This window comes from Anser cygnoides, chromosome 17, assembly GCF_040182565.1.
Source record: "Anser cygnoides isolate HZ-2024a breed goose chromosome 17, Taihu_goose_T2T_genome, whole genome shotgun sequence".
Taxonomy (NCBI): domain Eukaryota; kingdom Metazoa; phylum Chordata; class Aves; order Anseriformes; family Anatidae; genus Anser; species Anser cygnoides.
In genome coordinates, this window is record NC_089889.1 from 10,957,786 (window position 1) to 10,978,777 (window position 20,992).

Sequence of the window (20,992 nt, forward strand, 5' to 3'; positions counted from 1 at the left end):
ACATAGTTTCTAGAATCTTAAATGTAGATTCTAAAAACTCATTCTAAAATGATAAACGAAAGGCTGTTCATTTCAGCTCTAGAACAATCTTTGCTAAAAGCAAAAATATAACATGTTTTATAAACTTTATTTTTTAGGATACTAAATGAATGGTCCAAAATAGATTGGTTATCCTATAAGTAGCATAAAAGATTTAAGGCCAAAGTCTACTAAGGGTGTTAATTCAACCCTCAAACTGTGTAAGGTAAAATTATCAAAAGACGATCAAAGATGAGAAAAAAAGAACAGCTCATTCTGTGTTTTTGTTGATCCTGTTGCTACGTAATTGTTAATGGAAATATTTTTCTTAAATGGTATTGTGTTCTTCTGTTTTTTTTCCTTCAAAAACAATAATAGCAAGATAGTATTTTTTTTTCATTTATACTTATCTAGCTAGTGGAAGATGACTATTACAGTACTTATGATCTAGAAGGCTGCATATTCTAAATCAGCTTATAGTCTTGAACAGGACACATTTCTTGTTACTTGTGTTTGACACTTCATTACTGAAACAAGATACAGAGCTACATTACAAAAGAACTTCTACATGTTTTCCATAGCAACGTATGCTTTCATGGAAACCTCGTCTTGAATTTATCATAGTCTCACCTTAAGCATTTTCATCTCACCTGCTTTCAAAAACATTTATGTCTGAAATAGATTTTCTGAAGGTATTTTATAATATTCCAGTACTTAAATCTTGCACTTTCACATGTAGAAGATACACTTCCTTAAATTCAAAGCTCTCTTGCCTTCTGCAATACTTCCAGGAATATTTCACTTTTATCTGTCATCTTCATACTCCTTATACACAAGCATAAAAATGAGTCTGAATAATTATACCTATAGATCATTTTCTTACAGACATGACAATAACCATAACCAATATGGAAGACCAGTTCATATAGGACCAGTCTGGGAAAGCAATTCTATCAACTAAGTACTTGCTCGCCTTTGGGGCATGCAGGTAAAGGTAGCCAGAAGCCTGGCTTACTTGATTTCTGAAAGATTATGTGATTTCTGACACAAACTAAAAAATCTACCTTGGCCTGACCTCAGTGTTTAGAATACATCTTGTTTATCTCATAATTTATTAAGACTCAGAAGCTAAACTGCCCTAAGTTCAGCTAAACTGAACTTCAAGTACTTTGGGCTTCTTCAGAACAAGTTCTAAACACCCTGTATCGATTATATATATAAATTAACCTCACACACTGATTCAGATGCCACTAATTTCAATGAGCTTCTTCAATAAACCTAAAAATGTATCCAACAAGTTGTTTTACTGAAGAGCATTCCTGCCATGGACTTCAGTTAATTTCTCTTGAGCAGCTGTTAAATTAGTTCAAATATATAGCATGGATAGGATTAAAAAACAAGAACACGTAAGTTCTTGTTCTTTATCTTTTTTTTAAGTTTTTGTCTAAGCTTTTATCTTTTTTCTCTGTCCTTAAACTCAAACAGGTTTGCTGAAGAATTTCAGACCAGCCCCATGATGACAGAGAATATTTGATAATGTATATTGACATTAGTTTTCACCCTTCTGACTTTTGCTATTATTCTCAAGTCATTTTCATGTATGACTTAAAACACGACTGGTCATTTCATTTCCCTCCACCTGAAGTGTACTGCCATAAAGTCTTTTCTAGGTAATTGTATAGCAGCCTATTGCAGCTGCTGAAAGCAGCACATGGAGTAGGTCAGTAAGTACTCCTATGCTGCTTTGGAAATACATTTGGCTCTAAAATTCAGTCCTTCCCAGCTTAGGCATTTGGGTCACAAGTAATGGTATTAAGGATGGCAAACAATAAGCAGAAGTTATATACAATGGAAAAGCAACACGGTAGAATCACTTTCAAAACCATAGTTATTCCGAAGAAGTTACTAGAAAAACATGATTACTTACCAGAGTAACTGTGGTTCTTTGATGCATGTTAACCATAATGATCTCAATCTCACTTTTTTCCTTAAAGCTTCTTTTTGCTTAAAAAGTCAGTCTTCTGCAATGCTATAATGCTATTGTATAGTAAAGCCCTTATTACACACAGCGTAAGAAGTTTAGTTTCCTGTTGTAATGGCACATTTTGTTTTAGTATGGGATTCAAAAAGGAGGGTGGGAGGTGGTGATAGAGAACTCTGCAGCAAATGCAACTATGTAAAATGTGAACGCATTGAAGCAGATTAGGACACAGACTGAATTTCTGTCCCTATAAAGAACATTCTATTGAGGTTTGATTATCCTTTAGCTTTCAAGCTCATACGGAATCATATAAAATGCTGCTTTACCATCAGCAGCTATCAGGTTGCTAAAAATTCAAGGATACCCATATACCTTGCTCATACTACATAAATTAAGGCCCTCCAAGTGACTTAATCTTTCAGCGAAGTTTGCCTGTGAAAGGCATGGCAAAGATCAAGCAAACATTACTCCCATCCAGAACCGGCCATCTGGTAAGCAGGTAAGCATCTTATTATACCTGAAATAAGGCAGTGTAAAGAGATACAGATCCCAGGGATAGGGTGGCATGTTCTGATGTTTTTACTCCTTCCACTCCTGCTTCAGAAAGGAATGCTGTGAACTTCAGCTAAGCACTTCTGGTGAATACCTCTGGTGTCTACAGAGATGGGTGCAGCCTAGGGTTTGATTTTAGAGATTGAAACTCAATAGGCATGAGTTGGGGATCACCTAAGACAAATAACCAATTGGAAAATATCTGAATCCCACGGCTCACTGAGGAATATTGCAATAATCAATACACCCTAGTCATCTGTCTTGTTTTCATCCAGATCATTGCTATGATAAGGATTACAGAAAAGCATACAGTAATTCCATGGCCCAGAAAATTAAAATTGCTGAAATGGTAACAATATGGACTGCATCAGAGCACTTCTTGTTCTTACACTATAGAAAATGGGCCCACTGACTCAGCAAAAAACACTGACAAGAAAATGCCTTTTGTGACACTGGATCATTAACTGACAACTGCAGAACATGGGAGAAGTATCTGCTCTCCTACTGAAAAACTAACATATTGCTATACTGCTGGTGGCAGAAGCAGGTGAAAGAATTTTAACTCAGAAGACTTCCTAAAACTCGTGGTCATTAACTTATACAGAGCAACCATGACTGTCAACACTTGGTTTATGAATTCTTAACAAAGACAGAAATGGTTTTTACGCCACAGAGCACTCAATAATAAGACATTTAAGTTTAAAGAACTTCCTAAATAGATTACAGATTATTTGAAGATTTAGCTGAAGAATTCACCTTGCCCTTAGGGAAGCATCCACTGCTATAAAGCTAATATGCAGATCACATATTTAATGAAACCAGTATGACTTTTGTGTCTGTTACCCTTACTTACCCGAACACACCCAGTACTTTCACTCACCTGCCTTTAAGTTCATCACCCTCAACAGAACTTGATCATCACTTAGATCTTTCCCAAATATACTGAGATGGCAGCTTGAGTAATCATATGAGTCAGCATGCAGTCCAGCACAAACACATGCCACCCATTTGCAGGAAAAACAACCTGCCAGTTGTTCCTCATTAGGAATTTTAACCTTCATGTTTCAGAGGAAGTTAATCTACAAACTTAAGATAATCTTCTGTTCACCAAATTCTCCTTTGCTAGGAGCACTTGGTAGTAAGTTACCTGCATTTGACAGTTCACTGACAAACTCTACATCATTTTGTGAGTTTTATCTCAGGACATTCAATAAGGAAACGCTCGCTATTCCTATGTATTTTGGATAGTTCCTCTAGAGATCCTGGCTCGAGATACAAAATTCTTAGAAGGCAGTTGTTACTTTCCAGCCAGATCTACTTATGCTATTAGATCCTGACATCTGGTACGAAACCTAGATAGTTTCCAAGTACCAGCAACCTTTGACAGAGCAAGCATTTTCAATCCAGTTTGCAATACCTCACAATTGGTGTTCCTAGTTTTCCATCACCTCTAACGGCTTTCTAAGGGCCTCTATGTTCATGAACGGTCAGTCAACCAGCGAAAATGTGTTAAGGGATATAGCAATACATTAAGAGAATGAAGGAATTTTAACTTCAACTTTTCACATAGCTTTCTAACATCTTCCAGTCATCTCATCTGTTTATATTTATGGCTATAACTGATTAATCTACTGAAACTTATACTGCATGGGAGAAGGGAACCCACCCTTCCAGCAAAGTAACCAGTAAGCCATTTCAAAATGGAATTTCATACCTCATGATAACCAGTAAAGATTTACCCAGATTAATGACAATACAGGGAAACATAACTACCTAATAACTGTAATTTATAACCTTTCCTATCAGAAATGACTAAAGCACCCAGGAACTGTTCTGTACCATTTCACAGAATGCCTTTAGTTTCCATTTTGGACCTCACGCACAGTGTCAGTAGCTAATCTTCAACTGCCTAGCCTGGAAGTCAGAGCCCTGCTGACTCACGGACTGCATAATGCTCATCATTTTCTGACAAAGGAGCTGCACAGGACTGTAATTAGAAGGACTCCTTAGCCTTTGAATTAACAAAAAGATATTGATACTTATTTAAAAAAGAAAAAAGAAAATAAACCTAGCAATTGCCAACAACGATTAAACAGCCAGTGTTTTGATGTATAAAGGCAGTCTCATTGCCAAGCTTTAACTTGGTTCCACAGGGGCAGGTATGCAAATCTGAGAGGGAAGAAATGAGAATATGTAAGAGCACCATATGAGACTTGTGAAGTCCAAAAGGTTATTACTGGCCAGAAGACTCCAGCAATTGAAGGAACAGGGACTCATGCACTGTTTGAGCAGAGCAAGTAAGAAAAAGGGACTTCCAGAATAGGCTACGGGCACACGGCAATAATTCATACTAACTACACAATTCAAGCTACTTTAGGAGGAGGTCAAGCATCTCAACCTTATTCAACAGCCCATCAAGGTTCTGTAGTTTCATCTTTTTCACGTTGCACTAGTCTTCTGATCCTCACAAGCTTTACTGGCATAATAAAGCTGGAATCACCTAGAAGACAATAGAACATATGGACAAGTCTACGACTAAAATAAAATCTAATCCCCCAGATCCTTAAAAATAACCAGTGCATTGCTTTTAAAAAGTGTAAATTGTGGTTATTTAGGCCAGTACTATTTATTGTACAAGTCAAAGAAAAATTGATTTAGATAAAAATAAGAACTTACTTGACCTTTCAGCTAGCTCAGGTGCAGCCTGGATACAGTCACATGTAACTCAACAGCTAACTTTTCCTGCTTCAGAAGTACATATGAAACCAATAAATATACACTAACTGTTGGGGGAGGAAAAAAAAAAAAAAAAAAGTAAGTTTGAGGACTAGATTTAAGTGAGCTACAACAGAGAGGCATTCTTTAAAAATAAATACTGTATTGTTACTGGGACTTAAATGTGTAAAAGTGATATTTGGTTAGTATTTCAGAAAAAAGGTTTAGTGTGCACAGAAGTAAATAATACAAGTCTCTGCACCTGTGTAACAATTACTATGGCTTACTACTTTTTAGCTCCTCAGTAGAATTGCATTACAACTGCTCTACCAAGCAAATTAACTAAAACATAGCTTTGGAAACTTCATTTCTAACACAGGTGTGAGCAGTATCATTTTAGTTTGCTGTGTTGTGTTTTTTTCATTTTAGCATACCGTTGTTTGTTCATTTGTTTTTAGCATATGAGGCAACTTCTCATTACACTTTTGCTTAAACATGTTTTGACCCATCAATGATATGATAAGTAATTCAATCTTTACTCTGAACAAAAGACAGGACAGCTCATGTAGAGATAATAACCCCGAAGCAGCATTTTATTTTATTCATTTAATTCCAAAACATTTAATTTAGAAGTCCGGCATCTCAGTCATCCATCTTAACATGGGCTAATAATGACACAGCGTTGTCAGAATACACAGACAACTAAACAGCCAGAATTTACAAAAAAATAAATTCATGATTCTTCAAAACAACTGCAAAAGGTTACAAGTATCAAAACTCTTAGGTAGATGCACTGCATTAAAAGAAACTGTGCACATAAGTTAGAGGCAAAAAAAAATTGCTACTGAAACCTCACATTTCAAACAGTTTATTGTAAACTGATGAACAGGGCTGTCATTTCACATCAGCTTAACTGCTTTCATTGACTGGAAAAAAAATTGAGGTGGCTAATTGACTTTGCATGCACAAAATGTACTGCTTAACAGAACTGTCAGCTCATTTCAAATGGCAAAAAATTTAACTGGAATCTAATCATCCTCAACCGCTTTCCATTATTCTTCCCCTTATGTTCTAATCAACAGGCAAACTAAAAATGCCTCAATTAATACGCATCTTTCTGCACTGTTTAAGTGCACCTAAGATAAATAGGGCCAATAAACCAATCGATCCATCAATGCCCATGAAGACTCATCTGAAACTGCTTCTTGATAAAGTGGACAGCAGATCTGAACAGCTGTACAATACAGATATGCTTAGCACTAGATATTTAGTGTGACTGTGGCAAGGTAATATTGGTGATGACGGGGATTGTGAAGTGGATGAAAGACAGATCAGAGGAAAGCTTTTTAATTATTGCCCTCTCCTGCTTCTTCATCTTGCTGGTCACTCGTCCACAGAGTGAGGTTATCTCGAAGTAACTGCATGATGAGAGTGGAGTCCTTGTAGGAATCCTCATTTAGTGTGTCCAGCTCTGCTATGGCATCATCAAAGGCTTGTTTGGCTAAAAGGCAGGCTTGCTCAGGGGCATTCTGGATTTCATAGTAGAACACCGAGAAATTGAGTGCCAGCCCAAGCCTAATTGGGTGAGTGGGCTGCATGTGCTCTTTGCTGATTTCAAAGGCCTCTTTATAGGCAGCTTCTGAGGCTTCCACGACACTGTTCTTCTTCTCTCCAGCAGCAACTTCTGCCAAGTAGCGGTAATAATCTCCTTTCATTTTCAGATAAAAGACCTTGCTCTCATACTGGAAGTCATTGCAGTTCTTGATCAAGTACTTATCGAGGAGAGCCAAAACATCATTGCAGACCGTCTCAAGCTCCTTTTCTATCTTCTCCCTATAGGCTTTGACCTTCTCCAGCTTCTTCTCATTCCCATCCGCCATAGTCTTCTGCTCTATGCTGCTGATCACACGCCAGGAAGATCGTCTAGCTCCAACTACATTCTTGTAGGCTACAGACAGCAGGTTTCTGTCCTCATTTGAGAGAGGCTCATTCAGCTCAGTTACCTGAAAATACAGACAAAGATCAAATTTAAAGGGTTTGTCTAAAGAGCATGGAAGCTTGCATCATGTAGTACAAGATTCAAAATTCCTTCTAGACAGGAGACAGTTTGTAACTTTGAAAATTTAAAACTGGCTTTGCAGTCAAGACGTAATGAATACCCCCAACAGTTCTGCTGTAATAGAACTGGTATTTAAAACCCATTACAAAGCATATTCACTGAATGAGAGTGAGTCAGACTGGTGTAACAGAGAAGCATTTGCAGGAGGGCTCGGTTCTCAGGAAGTCTTTGCTATAATTATGCAGACTACATATTTAACAATGAATTTAAATGTACCTAGAATACCAGTTTTACGGATCTGGAACACAGCACAGACACTGGAAACTGATGCAGTTCTTGCATTTCTTTTCCCCTGCTGGTTGCTTTCAATCTACAGCAGAGATGGAAGCGCTGAAGTCATTATGATTAAGCTCTGCATAGTACAAATGGAATTAGTGTTTCATATTATCTTTCACTTAGTGAGCAATTATATAATGTAATGCAAAAGTTATCTGGATTTCTGTAGACTGATGGGTGCTGACAAATTTCTGGGATAGACATGGAAGAAATTTAATACTGCATTTAGGCCTTTTTCACTCTGATGATTAGGGAAAAATGCCTTTCAAACAGTCACTTCAAGTTGTTCAATTTTTGCACATTTAGAAACATGAAATTAAACTGAGGAATTAGATTGAAGAACACAGCTCCACTACTTTAAGAACACTGCATTAGCTGCATTGAAAGAAGTCACTAGAATTCTAAGGATACGTACTTCCATGTGAAAGTAAGCTTGACGCTGCTCACACTGCTAAAATCATTAACTACTGTCAAAAAATGTGCATATTTACACATGACACATCAGAACATCTGCAAATACTTGTACACTGCAAACAACTGTCACAAATATTTACACTATTTTGAGATCTTTGGTGTAACCAGTGTACCTTCCAGTGAACACATCTTTCCTAGTCTAAAGAAATAGTTTATATTAATTATACGCCTTCTAGTGGAAGGTGTCCCTGCCCATTGCAGGGGGGGGTAGAATTAGATGATCTTTAAGGTCCCTTCGAACCCAAACCACTCTATGTTTCTGTTTCCATAAGAGAGCTTACTTTTAAATTTAGTTGTCTCCAAAATGCCTCTGCCCAACTGCTCAAGGGACCTGAATTCCCACAAGACACTGCTCTGCCTGGCCTAATATAATGACAGATCATCTACGAAGGGTAAAATGCACAGGAATCAACTCTAATGTAGTTGTCACAAGCTTCTTCATAGCTTCCACTCAACATTCCCATGGGCACAATCTCCACTATGATCCACCTGTATTACCTTCTCCAGTAAAGATATCAACTCCTCCTAGATGTCAAGGCTCAACTAAGAGATTTTTATTCCCTACAGTCTATTAGAACAGCATTTCCTTTTACAGAAGTGGAATAAAAACCACCATAGATTATCACTTGATTCTTGGTCTTTGATCACTTGGTCTTTCCTGCACTACTGGAGAACTTCACTTGAAAGGTCTACGCTTGAAAGAACTGCAAGTTCTCTGACAACTGCTAATTTAAAGGAATCAATGATGCTTTGTTAAAACTTCAAACACCCTTTAACAATAAAACTTTTTTCCCACCTGTCTTCATTTACATATCAAGTATTTTTTCTAGTACTTTTCAACTAGTGTAAAGATAACATACTATGTTCCCCATGTGTTGAGTATGAAAAACTATACGAGACAAAAATAACTATGGATGCACAAAACTAACTTGAGTCTTGGTGGTGCAATAGTAAGAGATGTGCCACCTCTTGCCCTTTTAACCCAGACTCCATGTGATGGAAATGAAATCTGAAAGACTTCAACCACAGCTACCCTAATTCTTTATCTGATGCATCATCATCACAATTTTTCACCTCATCCTCCATTTATCACCTGTTTCTTACCCTCAGCTAGGTGCTACTACCTTCATACTCAATCCTTTTCCCTCTGCTTCAGATTAGGGACCCTCCTAAATGCTAGTGTTTATCTACTAACTCAGTTATGTGAGATATACAGTCACCCTAACCCTTATTTATTTCTTATACCTCCTTAAGGGGATCTTTTAAGCCTTTAAAAATAGTTATCTTCTGTGTAGTCAAGACACCAAAATAGTATTTTACAGTTTCTAACAAATACCCTGTGAGCCACTGAAAAAAATGGATTACTAAAATCTGAATTTTCACTATTCCATTCAGCTGGTATATTTGCTTACAGGGATGTAAGTTGTCAATTTTCAAAATTTCATCTCATTTGTCACAAGAGACACGATACAATCTTACAGCAGTACCACTAGCCTTGAAAGAGTATTCCAGATTTTTCTAGTCCATTCTCTCTCTGCAGGCGTTACTCATTTTCAAATGCAGAAAATGCATCACAACACCCACCCTGAAAATGCCGATTCATAAAGCCCACTTGCACAGGAGATGCAACATTTGCAAATAACCTACACCTTAAAAGCCCTCCCAGCTTCCCTTCCTTAACCACTACTCAAGTTCAATGCAGGTGCTGATAAACAGCGTATTTGCAGAAATTTCTTATGTTCAAACTCTTAAATTGCACATTAACGGAGGGAGAAACTTGTGAAGTCTAGCATAATCTAGCATAATCTTTGGTAATCTTGGTTGGTTTTTACTCAACCTTCAGTATTAGAAGTAGGTCTACAGTCATTTTAACTTTCAGAAGCTGCATACATGTTAACTTTCAACTGGCCAGCTGAGGTTTAGCTTGCGCTAAGAAAGGTTGCTAAAACTCTCTGTAAGCACTCGACTAACAAAACTTAAACTGACATAGCAAGATTAAGAAATATCAGGGAATACTCAAGATACATTCATGTAGAACAGTTACAAACAAGAAATAAACCATCCCTCACAACTAACTACAAAGCAGTTGTTCATATGTAGAAAAAAATGCTAACTACTTAGAATATGAAAGTATCTAAGAGAAAAGATTCTTAATAGACTTTCAATAATTTAAGAGACTATTTCAGATTACCCCTAGACTGTAGGGTTTAATATTCAAGATGGCCATAAACTCACCTTGAAAACATTCCTTAAATAAAAAAGGAAAAAATAACAGAAGCTGATTCAACATGCTTAGGAGATGCTTAATAACTTTAATACGTATCAAAAGTTACTCACGGGTCTTGGAGAATCAGCAAAAAATATCAGTTCAAGCCTATGTCTAAACAATTGTGGTTTTTTTTGGTAATGAGTACTGTCTTTTTAGAATACATAAAACTAGGGAGAAAAAACACTAGAAGATTCTGGTCTTCCAACAAAGACTTTCAAAAATGTTTTCTAAACAATTAGTGACAAATTAAGACACTGACTTAACTAAAGTTTTGGAGAACAGAGCAGAAACTTTCAACAACTACACATCCCATTGTCAAATATATTGCCTTCCCAAATGCAAGCCAACAGTCAGATGGCAAAGCATCAGTCTTCCACAACGAAACTACTCAAACCTAGCACAAAATACAATTAGCTTCAAAAAAGTCAATACACTGAAGATCGCCACTCAAAGTTAACTGAGAAAGGTTTGAAAGCAGATCAGTCTTCCTTTGTTTCTTCAGACTTTCCACACTTCCAGTTAGAAATAAAAATGGACATTCCTATTTAATCTGCTTTAAAAGTTTTTGAAGTGAGGTTTTCGCACTTTATCAAAGGAATTAAATACTGTAATACAAAAATGAAGCTTTTAGGTTTGCTTTAAGGCAGACAATACTTCTCGTTTGTGAGCATCAGCCACAGCTGTAACAGATGCAACGTAACATAATCAAAAGACTACACAGAGCACTGCCACAAGCCTTGAAGCACAAAGCAAATTAATTTCTCAGGTAAGGTACAGTTCAGATATCAATACCATACCATTTCTGAGCAGATCGTGTTAACAATCTAAAAACTGATAACCATTTCCAAAGCGAGCAGCACCTAACATAGAGTGCAGGAACGTGATGTAACAGATGAGTAGCTGCTCACTAGTGAGTGAACTTCTTCCTGGGGCAGAAGTTGCCAATGCTCAGAGTGAAACTCATTCCTTTCCAGTGCCACCTTTCAACATGCCTCAGGATGTCAGTGTCATTTCCACCTTACCTCCCTCATTTTTCTTTCATTAGTCCTGAGCCATTTCCATCTCATGCCAAAGGTGATTTCTGAAAGAGAAATGGCAAACTATTCGCTATCCTAGTTGAAAATGTTGATATTCTACATCTATCTAAAAAACATATCTGCCTTCCTCATATAATGGTTATATTATAAGAAACTAATCTCAAAGGAAATTATTTGACCTTTAGGGATCTATCAACTGTTCTATCAATTTCAGATACATTATGAAATTAAATAAAACCAGACATTTTTGCCTTTACATGTTGGAATGTAAAGAAAAGCTTGGAATGGTGAAGGATTTTTTTTCCTGTCCTCCATTGTACCTATAACCTTTCCTTAATAGAGAAGATCTTTGGCTCCAGCAATGTAGTTTTACTTTTTAGACCTAGGCTTTCTGTAATGGTTGTTAGAAAAAACAATAGCACTTAATAGAAAAACCTATTTGTAGCATGACTTCTAAGTAGTAACAACTTAGGTGCTGCCCCATACTTTTCTTACACAAGCACACCTCTCACACCTAAGTTTAAACCAGAACAATTTCTTGCATCTATAGCTACATTTACTGTATTCCACAGTAAGGAAGTCATCTCAAAGCAGGGGAGGATATTGTTTATATTAAAGGCATCTCACTCCCTCATCCTATGCACTTATTTCATCAACCCAAAACCAGACACTAATATGAACAAGCTGGTGATACAGTATTAAAAATTTGGAACACCTCAAACTTAAGTCCCTTCACATACATAGATAATGCCTACAAAGCAAACTAGAACCTCATGCGATTAGGCTTTAAAAGCTCTAGATTATACATAGACTCAATACTTCTCAGGGTGAAATAAATTGATTTCACAACTGATTTTAAAATTACTTATTTCAGCTGAGATCCATCTCCATTTTCAATTGAAGTATAAATGTCTACACCTGCTACATACCTATACCTATACTAGAAAAGCAGTATAGATTAATGAACCTTCCAAGCACTACATATGGGAATTAATACTGACTGAAATATTAAGAGTTAATAGAGCATAACTGTTCAACTATTTAGTATTTACAATCAAAATTTCAACTCCATTTCTGGAATAATCTAAACCCATAAGGATTCAATGCAGTATTCTCAGTGTCTTAAAGCCTTTGTTCCTACAAGCAAAAACCTTTAATACTCTATGCTAAAAGCTTGTTTTTTTCCTATTATGTTTGGAAACAAATTTTTACCTACCGTGTAGGGTTATTTCAAATAGTTGGAATCCTACAGCAGTATTTAATGCAATGGGACTGCCACTGCCCTTGGACGAATGCCATTTCGTAGCAGCACATTTACACATGCATGTATTCGCTATTAAAACAATTCTGGCTGAAAAAAAGAGTTAATTAAACCCATTACTTTGTAACAGCTATTTAAGCAAACACTTCACTCTCTACACGTTATAAGTACTGGAACCCTTCTAAGGAAAAGAAAATTCAATAGCAACGAAAAATGTATTATTGAGCAGCGATTTCCTTACTTAAGCTACAACTGCTACATCATTTACCTTTTCTACAGAATAGTGAACTGATAGGACTGAAGAATAAGTGTTTCTCCAGCTTTATAGCAACAGCTGAAATGAGAGTTTTGTCATACTTCTTCAGTGGCAGTCTCAAAGACGGGGTATATATGCTTTTGTTAAAATAGTTTTTGTCACTTTACGTTTTAGGAGCAACTATAAGGCTGCTGGCTATATTGTGGACTGTAGAAGTGTGGTGATAAATACCTGGAACCGAAACTAACCACTTTCATTTCTGTTATACTGGAAACACGTTATTTTCATACGGCGCCTTTAAAAAAAATAATGTGTTATATGCAGAGATTTTTAAAATCAAATCAAAATATATTGAACTAAGAATAGATATCCAACTTAGAACACTGATTTCCTGTTGAAAGAAGCTTAACATCACTGGATTGCAAAATTATTTGAATATTCCTCTATTTAGAGAAAAAGTTCTCCAAATACTTATTTACAGTCATTAAAATTGAAGGAAACATTAGCTGTGTGGGAACAGAACCCACATAATATTTGTTTCATAGGTGCTTAAGCTCACGCCTATAAAATCTGCTCAATCTTAAAAGAGCATTCTGGAAACTACCATCTTAGTTAACACCTGTGAAAGCCAAGCAACCAATAGATGCTACATTATGGGCACACCACATTACATGAACAGCTTCATAGGAGGAACTCGCCTTTCTAATGCAGCTTTGCTTTTTACATTTAGTGTCTATAAGGTAATGTACCATAAATGCTTAAGGCTCAGCTCACCTACAAAGCACTAGCAAGCTCCCAATTACGGAAGCTCATCATTATACAATTTCTTAGAGAGCAAAAGCAGCATCACAGAAGAGAATACTATAACACAAAATGAATGAAAATTGAACAGTAGTTAAATCAGTTTAAGAAGACAGCTAGACATACACACTAGTTATTTTTATTTATGCGTTTCTGGAAGCGTGGCAAACACATTCTTTTTGCTTCACGTGTTCAGAGAGCCACACACACACTATAGTTCAGCAATACTTGGAAAAATGAAAAGCCACTGTCTACACCTAGAAATTGTGTCTTGTAGAGCAGCAGCAGATTTTAATGACTTTTTGGTTGCACCCTTTAGAAATAGGGATGGAAAACGTTCTTGAGATGAATGAAGCTGTTACAACATTACACATATCAGAAATTCTAGCAGTATCATTAAATACTGTTCATTTTAATGTCTAGTACATTTAATACTCAGATACTCAAGGTTTATTACTGCTTCAGATCTAGATTGGTCCTAACATTTATTACACCACTGTAAGGGAAAGTTACTTGAACATTAAAAAAAATAAAATACAAGAGCAACAAAATAAATGTCTCTTCCTGCCCTCATTTAAGGAATGTGACATACATCCCAGTCCCTGAAGAAGACTATTTTTGTCACAAGAATCAATTCATTTAATGTGAACTTGATTTGAAGCTGCTCTTTCAAACCAAAACCCTCCCATGTCTTTAAACAGCACTACTCTCAAGGGAAATCTGAATCCTCCTGGGGCCTTCTAGTGTTCACAAAAAAGAGATTAACAAGACTAAACCTGTTATAAACAGATACAGCAAAGATACTACAAAACATTTACCAGCATTACCTGTAACATTCAGATTTATGTTTTATGGTGGTTTTTTTTTTTCAAAAAAGAAGGAACTAGACATAATAAGTTTGTTCATTCTTCGATTTTATTGGGTACTAGTACAGACAGGTCAGTACAAGTAATTTTCATTGCTTGGTTTTGAAAGGAACTGAGTTGCAACTGCAGCTTACTGTTTAAACACATGTCAGTATTCAACTGTGTAAGGAATGCACTGAGAACGTTACCCTACAAAGGAGAGGCAAGAAGGCAACGTTAAAGCGTATGAAACCGTGCCCCGAACAGCCTTTATACCCGGATGCAGCCACTATACCATCTCCAAATCGGAGCGCTCACGTTTGCGGCCGAGGCCTGTGTTTCGTGCCTTTTATCGCCGAAGCGTCTAGAAAAGGAAGGGGCTCCCCTTGCCGGGCGCGGCTCTCCCAGGCACCCCCGCCCAGCGCCCCCAACCGCTGGCGTGGCCCGGCCTGCCCTGGAAGGGGAGGCGCACCCCAAGGTCAGACTCGTCTACCCCTGCCCTGGTCCCCACAAGCCGGGGGTGTGGGGTGGGGGGGGGGCGGCAAGGGGGTCCCCATGTGGGGCAGCGCCCCCGTGGGCTCGCCCTGTGCTCCCGCGGCTCGGCGGGAGAACTGCAGAAGGCAGGGGCACGGCCCCACCCCCGGGGCTGGGACCGCAAGGGGGGGCCGCGAGGGAGCGGAAGAAATGAGAGAGGAAGAAAATGGCAGAGGCGGCCCCAGGTGCCGCCCGGGCCCCGACCCCGCCTCGGGGCAGCCCGGCCTCCCTTCCGCACCCTCCCCGCGCACCGCCGGCCCGGCCCAGCCCCACTCACCGACTTCATGGCCGAGGCCATATCGTCGTAGCGCTCCGCCTGCTCGGCCAGGCGGGCTCGCTGCAGCAGCTGCTCTCGGTCCCCCATGGCCGCTTCCGTGGTGGCTGCCGGGCTGGGCACTCTGCGCCCCTCAGAAGGAGAGAGAGAGACGGGGGGGGGGGGGGGGCTGCGAGCCGCGCCTCGAAACGCGCTCCTGGGGGCGAGCAGGGGCGAGAGCGCGGAGGGGACCGAAGCGGAGCCGCCGCCTCACGCCCAGCCGCCCGCTCTCTCTGTCCCTCTCTCTGCGACCGTTGGGCTTCGCCTCAGCCGCGGCGGGTCGGCGCCTCGCGCTCCCGGAGCGGCAGCCGCGCGCGCGCTCGCCGCGTCCCCTCACAGGCAGCGGCGTGTGAGCAGCCCCGCTCCGCCCGCCTCGGCGCCTCGCGCTGCCGCTGCTGCCGCCGCCTGCGCCTGCGCGCTGGGAAGGCAACGAGGGGGCGGAGCCGGGGGGGACTGCAGGGGAGGGGAGGGGGGCGCCGGCTCCCCCGCGTTCTATTTCTAGGTGACGTCACTTGCTATAAATAGCTACCCCGGGGCGCCGGCTAGGGAGGGGCGCTGGGGAGGAGGGCGCATGCGCGCTGCGAGTGCTGCATTTTACTGCTGCAAAGGTGGAGGTGGGCGCTGGGCGCGGGCACTGCGGAGCCAGCGCGGGGCTGCCGCCCGCAGCGCGCGCGCGCCGCGGTGGGGGGGGGCAGGAGCAGGAGCGAGCGCGCGCCCAGCCCAGCCCAGCCCAGCCGCGGGAAGGCGGCGGCGCGCGCCGTGAGCGCGCGGGGGCTGCCTGCAGGGAGCGGGCGCGTCCCGCCCTGCTGCTGCTGCTGCTGCTGCTGCTGCGCCGCGGGGCCGGGTGCGGGGTTTTAGCGTGTGTTTGGCCGGTGCCCGCCCCGCTCGGGCCGTGGGCTGCATCGGGCGTGCTGCAGCACTGGCCCTGCCGGCCGCCCCCGCCGCACAGAGCCCCTGGGCTGCAGCACCCACGCACGTTTGGGCTCGCTGCTGTCAGCCCCACGGGTGCAGGGGCAGGGGACAGAGCCTGGTCCCGCTACCGCCACTGCTGCTCTCCGCTTAGCGTCGGTGCTGCTGCAGCGGAGTAGCGCCAGGGGCAGCCCCAACTCTGCCCGTGCTTTGGGCAGCTTGAGCCAGTCGAGTGTCACTGTCATTTAAGATAAATGCTGCAGTTGGGTTTTAAAAGGGACCGGAGGAATGTTTCAAAGAAATCCTGTTGCTAATTTTTAAGGAGATTAATAAATATTGATAAAAACAAGTGTTAGCTATATGTAGTAAAGTATGAAGATGAAAGGCACATGTAGGGGATTGTAAGCCGATTGCCAGAACAAGGAAACAGCTCCTGCAGTACTATGAAGTACACGGTTGTACATACACAGATGCAAGCTGAATAGTGCCTTTTTCCTAACTTAATTTTATTCTTACTTTTTCTAAGAGAAGGCAGAGACATATAAAACCTTAACTGAATGGATCCCACATATATCAACCCAATTCATTTTCACAATGGATGCAACACTTTTAATTTGAACGCAAAACATTGAATTTACCAAAGTATAAAGGTCTTTTATCTAAAGAAAACAGGAGCACGTTCTTGAAAAGGTATGATTCAAAGTTAAAATACAGATTTTAACATGAAACATGCAAGAATAGTAAGAGATGGGCCAATCCAAAATCCCCAGTCCAGTTCTCCAATTTGGAAACTCTGCAGTTCAGAGTAACTCCTCAGCAGAGATTAGTCAGCCCACAAAGTGTTCCAACAGCTCTGAAAATTTGTAGGGTCTACAAAATCGAGTCTGGTGCAGCAGTTTCAGATTCCCAAGGGAAACCGATCACAAGTATTTTTAAAACCAGTTATTCACCCACTGAACCAAAGAATGTGCATTAATCCACCAAACATATGTGGATATATCCACACATGCACAAAAACATTCTTTTTTTGAATTGAAGCATCTGTATAACGGCTATTTCTGAGTCTAAAGCATCTCAAAACCTCTTAACATTGAATCCACAAGGTGATTTGTAACATCATTGCTCTAAAATCAGATACATGTCTAAATCCAACACTTGCAAGGAAACCTGCTAAAATAAGGCAACCTTGTACGTAGCATCCCTAGAGCCTGCCCTTAACCTAAAGAAAGTGACGAGATTGCATTTCAGACATACAAGGTCTGGGGGAGAGTACCTATATTCTCCTGTGTGGACAGCGTCTAGTGTTCTGATCTTCAGCTGCAGCAGTGGCTCCCAGGATCTACAAAGGTACAAATGCAAACAAATTAGAGCTCAGGCAAAGAGCTTTATTTCTGCTATTTTATTTCTGCTGCGGTATTTGTAAACTGGGTTACAAAAAATAAATAGAAATGGAAATGTCAGCAGTCCTTTTACTGGAGTGCTGAATGTAGTGCCGAACACTGCCCAGCTCTGTCTCCCCTGCTAAGCTCAGATACCAGGCATCAGGCATGGTGTTGCAGAGCCCCGCGATCCCAGACGAGCTCAGGAATACCGCTCCCACGAGGCAGGATTTAGAGCTGTTGGCACAGTGACCACACCCTGCAACAATTTGTAGATGGAGAAACTTATGGCACTGCAAATTGCACCATGACCTAAGGCAGTGGCTCCGCTCCACAGGCATATCTGATTATTGGGCAGCACCGACGTTCCGCAAATAGCTCCCTGCTGAAATGCCGTTCCAGTTCACTGCGCGGCTCCGCGCAGGGGCACCGGGGACAGCAAAGCCGTCTCGGAGGGAGTCTCCCAGGGCTGATGCTTAGCTGAGGGGACTGAGCTACAGGGCACGCTGATGAAAAGGAAACGTGATGGGGGAACGACCAGACAGCGTACCAGAGCCTTCCAGGCCCTACACCGCTGCCCAAAGCCTCCCCCTTTGGTTGCTCAGTAGCAGGGGGGAGCACACGCCTTTTGAATGCACTCTTCCCGAGACACACAGAACTAAAGCAGTGGTACTGTAACGTCCCTGCCACTAACATCCACCTCGTTCCTGCAGCAAGTCATCTCCCCTCTCTTCTGCAGCATGGGAATGTTTTATTTAGGGAACTGCTAAATGATACAGCCTTGGGGACAAGACACTGAAAAACTGAGAGAGCAGAGGCAACTCCACTGAAGTGGGAGTTTAACCGGCTTCCCCAGCACAGTAAAAGCAGTAGAGATGGGGACGGTAGGCAAAGATGGAGAATCTGTGGGCATCTGATCTTGGAAATGGTGGGACTGGCACTTACATGGGGGCACGATGTTCAAATAGTGCTGTAAGGACAGATTGTTTCACAGGCTCAGGACTATCCATATTTTTTATTGTTAGAAGCCTGGCAGCACATCCCCGCAATGAAGTGAGATAAGTGCACATCAGGGAGGGAAGGTGGTGTAACCAATGACAAGATCAGAGGAAAAGATACGAGTGGGTGTAGCTGAAGTGTGATGATTCTTTCCCAAACCACAAGAGACTATAATTTCAATGATATATTTCTGGCCAAACCATACACCACAGTTTAACAAGCAACAGAACCCTCTAGGCTGTCACAGTGTGTGTAAAAATATTCTACTACTTGTCATATTTCAATTTCATATTAATCTTCAATCATTCTCACAGAACCTACCTCGTAACTCAAAGGTAAAAGCCAGAATGAAGAGAGAAAGATTACGCCGCCTTAGTGCTGCTCAGAAGCAATGGGGTTCACGTTGTGAATTGTGGTATATTGTGCATCTATTCACCAACAGGAGAGCCCTAAAACAAAAGAGCAGCAATTTGTACAAAACCTCTGAAACTCTCATGCCCTCAAGGGAGAGGTTAACCCAAACCTATTTTTTGGTAGTGTCTTTAGTATCACTCAGCATTCATACTCAGCAGCCTTTTGCATGTTCAAAACCCTGTGCAGACGCGAGTTGATAAATCCTCAGAACTCTCTGGCAAAATGTGCTATTTCCAAGCATTTGCTCATTTCAGAGTCCAGTGAAGAATGAGCACTATGTCTGAATAAAAGATTATGGCAGTGTTTTTACTTGCCAGAATGATTCAGGGATATGCACAGGAGGCTGAAGCATGCTCAGTTGTGGGGGTTTCTGTAAGTGGCAAGAACACAGGAGCTAACTGAAAGCAGCTTTAACTCTTCATGAGCTGCTTCAGACTACAGTTTTTGCCAGTCCTATGCAGATACAAGAATGTCTTTTTGTCCTTTACGTAAAGGGAAGTAAGCAGAATTTACAAGCATAAACAGGGAAACATGAAAAAGCCTGCTTATCAGAAGCCTTCACCACAGCACCATACTGAAAAAAGGCCCTACACTTGAAAGATAAAAGGCTCCTATACTAAATAAATGCTGAAAGTCAAAAATAAATAAATAAATAAAAATCCTGCTAAATCCCTGGGCTTTTCAGAGGTGCTGATCATTTGCAACCTAGAGATAAGATCAGAATTCAGATGCCCATCACTTCTGGAACCCCCCCCCAAGACACCTCATCATACACAATTCAGATTCAGCATCAGCAAACACATTTCAAAAATAAGCCCAGATCTTTCTCAACAAATGAATTTTACTCTTCTTCAAACTTTACCAAAGTGGATTATTTTGACATAAAAATGGATTAAATCCTACTGAAAATGATTGATCTGAAACAATGACCTTTCACTGCAGAGCATAACACAAAAGACTTTGGGGATAAGACTAATGGAGTGCAGAGATAAAACATAATGCCTTTGCCAACATTTGCAAAAGTGGCCTCTTACTCTGGGTGCCCTACTTGAGCCTCTGCGTAAGTGCTCACTTCCTCTGAAAACGAGGCCCTAAGCAAGTTGAGCCAGGCATCCAGAAGAGACTTCCTGAAATTACTGGCCTTGAAGCTGGCTCTCCTGATGTTTGTGGGCCTCGGATGAGCCCATTCAGTAACTATGAGAGCAGGCAGGGGCTGTCAAGGGGGATGAGAGCGGGGAAATCTACTGCTCATGTCATTAATCCTCATTAGCGCTGTAGTGGATTAGTTCAGAGAAGTCATTCACAGGCAGCTGCCACACAGGTCCTCTGTGCTGCAACTTTCATACCACATTTGTAGCTCAGAACTGCTGACAGGCATCAGCTCAGTCTGACCTCACCAGGCTTTGGGCCCGTTCGCCAAAGTGCCAAGAGGAAAGCTGCCCACTGGGATGGTGTCCTCACCTCTGAGGCCGCTGATTAACAGAACTTCTGAAAATGCTCCCAGATCTCCATCCCCTTTCTGCGACCAATTAGCACATGCGAGCACTGTCCTTTGGGCCCTTTTATGAATTTTGAAATTAAAAATATCTTTGTTATTTCTATCTAGGGCAAGCTCCTTTCTTTGCTAGGGCATGCCATGTTGAGGAGGAGGAGGAATGACAACAGCAGGTACAGCACATTCAGTTCAGGGAAGGTCAGTCACATGCTCAGAGTACTTCTAATTACAGCTCCACAGAAGAACAACATAAACACATCCAGAGCTCGCTACATATGGCAGAATAGGCAATCCGGATCATGATGGGGATGCAGATCACAACTAGGAAATAAGAACAAGGTGATA

General features: G+C 41.1%; 1 protein-coding gene across 3 annotated transcripts; it reads right to left on the bottom strand.

Moving 5' to 3' along the window:
* Window positions 1-5,832: 5,832 nt before the first annotated feature.
* Window positions 5,833-15,856, bottom strand: YWHAH (tyrosine 3-monooxygenase/tryptophan 5-monooxygenase activation protein eta). Of its 3 annotated transcripts, none has more exons than XM_048064116.2 (3): window positions 15,416-15,856; window positions 11,427-11,485; window positions 5,833-7,269 (listed from the first exon to the last, which is right to left on the bottom strand). In XM_048064116.2, the coding sequence occupies exons 2-3, from the start codon at window positions 11,469-11,471 to the stop codon at window positions 6,613-6,615; spliced, it is 702 nt and encodes a 233-aa protein (XP_047920073.1). In that variant the 5' UTR covers window positions 11,472-11,485; window positions 15,416-15,856; the 3' UTR covers window positions 5,833-6,612. The 3 variants fall into 3 exon arrangements, with proteins under 3 accessions (XP_047920073.1, XP_013029115.2, XP_047920072.1); XM_013173661.3 differs by lacking the exon at window positions 15,416-15,856 and adding an exon at window positions 12,658-13,244; XM_048064115.2 differs by lacking the exon at window positions 11,427-11,485 and having other exon boundaries at window positions 15,416-15,854.
* Between the last annotated feature and the right edge of the window lie 5,136 nt (window positions 15,857-20,992).

Excerpts from the sequence above, each read along its gene's own strand:
- YWHAH (XM_013173661.3), bottom strand. The coding sequence starts at position 12,763 with ATGTGTAAATGTGCTGCTACGAAATGGCATTCGTCCAAGGGCAGTGGC. Across the intron at positions 11,486-12,657 it reads ATTTGAAATAACCCTACACG|AAATCACCTTTGGCATGAGA; the intron begins GTAGGTAAAAAT and ends TTTCTCTTTCAG. Across the intron at positions 7,270-11,426 it reads ATGAAAGAAAAATGAGGGAG|GTAACTGAGCTGAATGAGCC; the intron begins GTAAGGTGGAAA and ends CTGTATTTTCAG.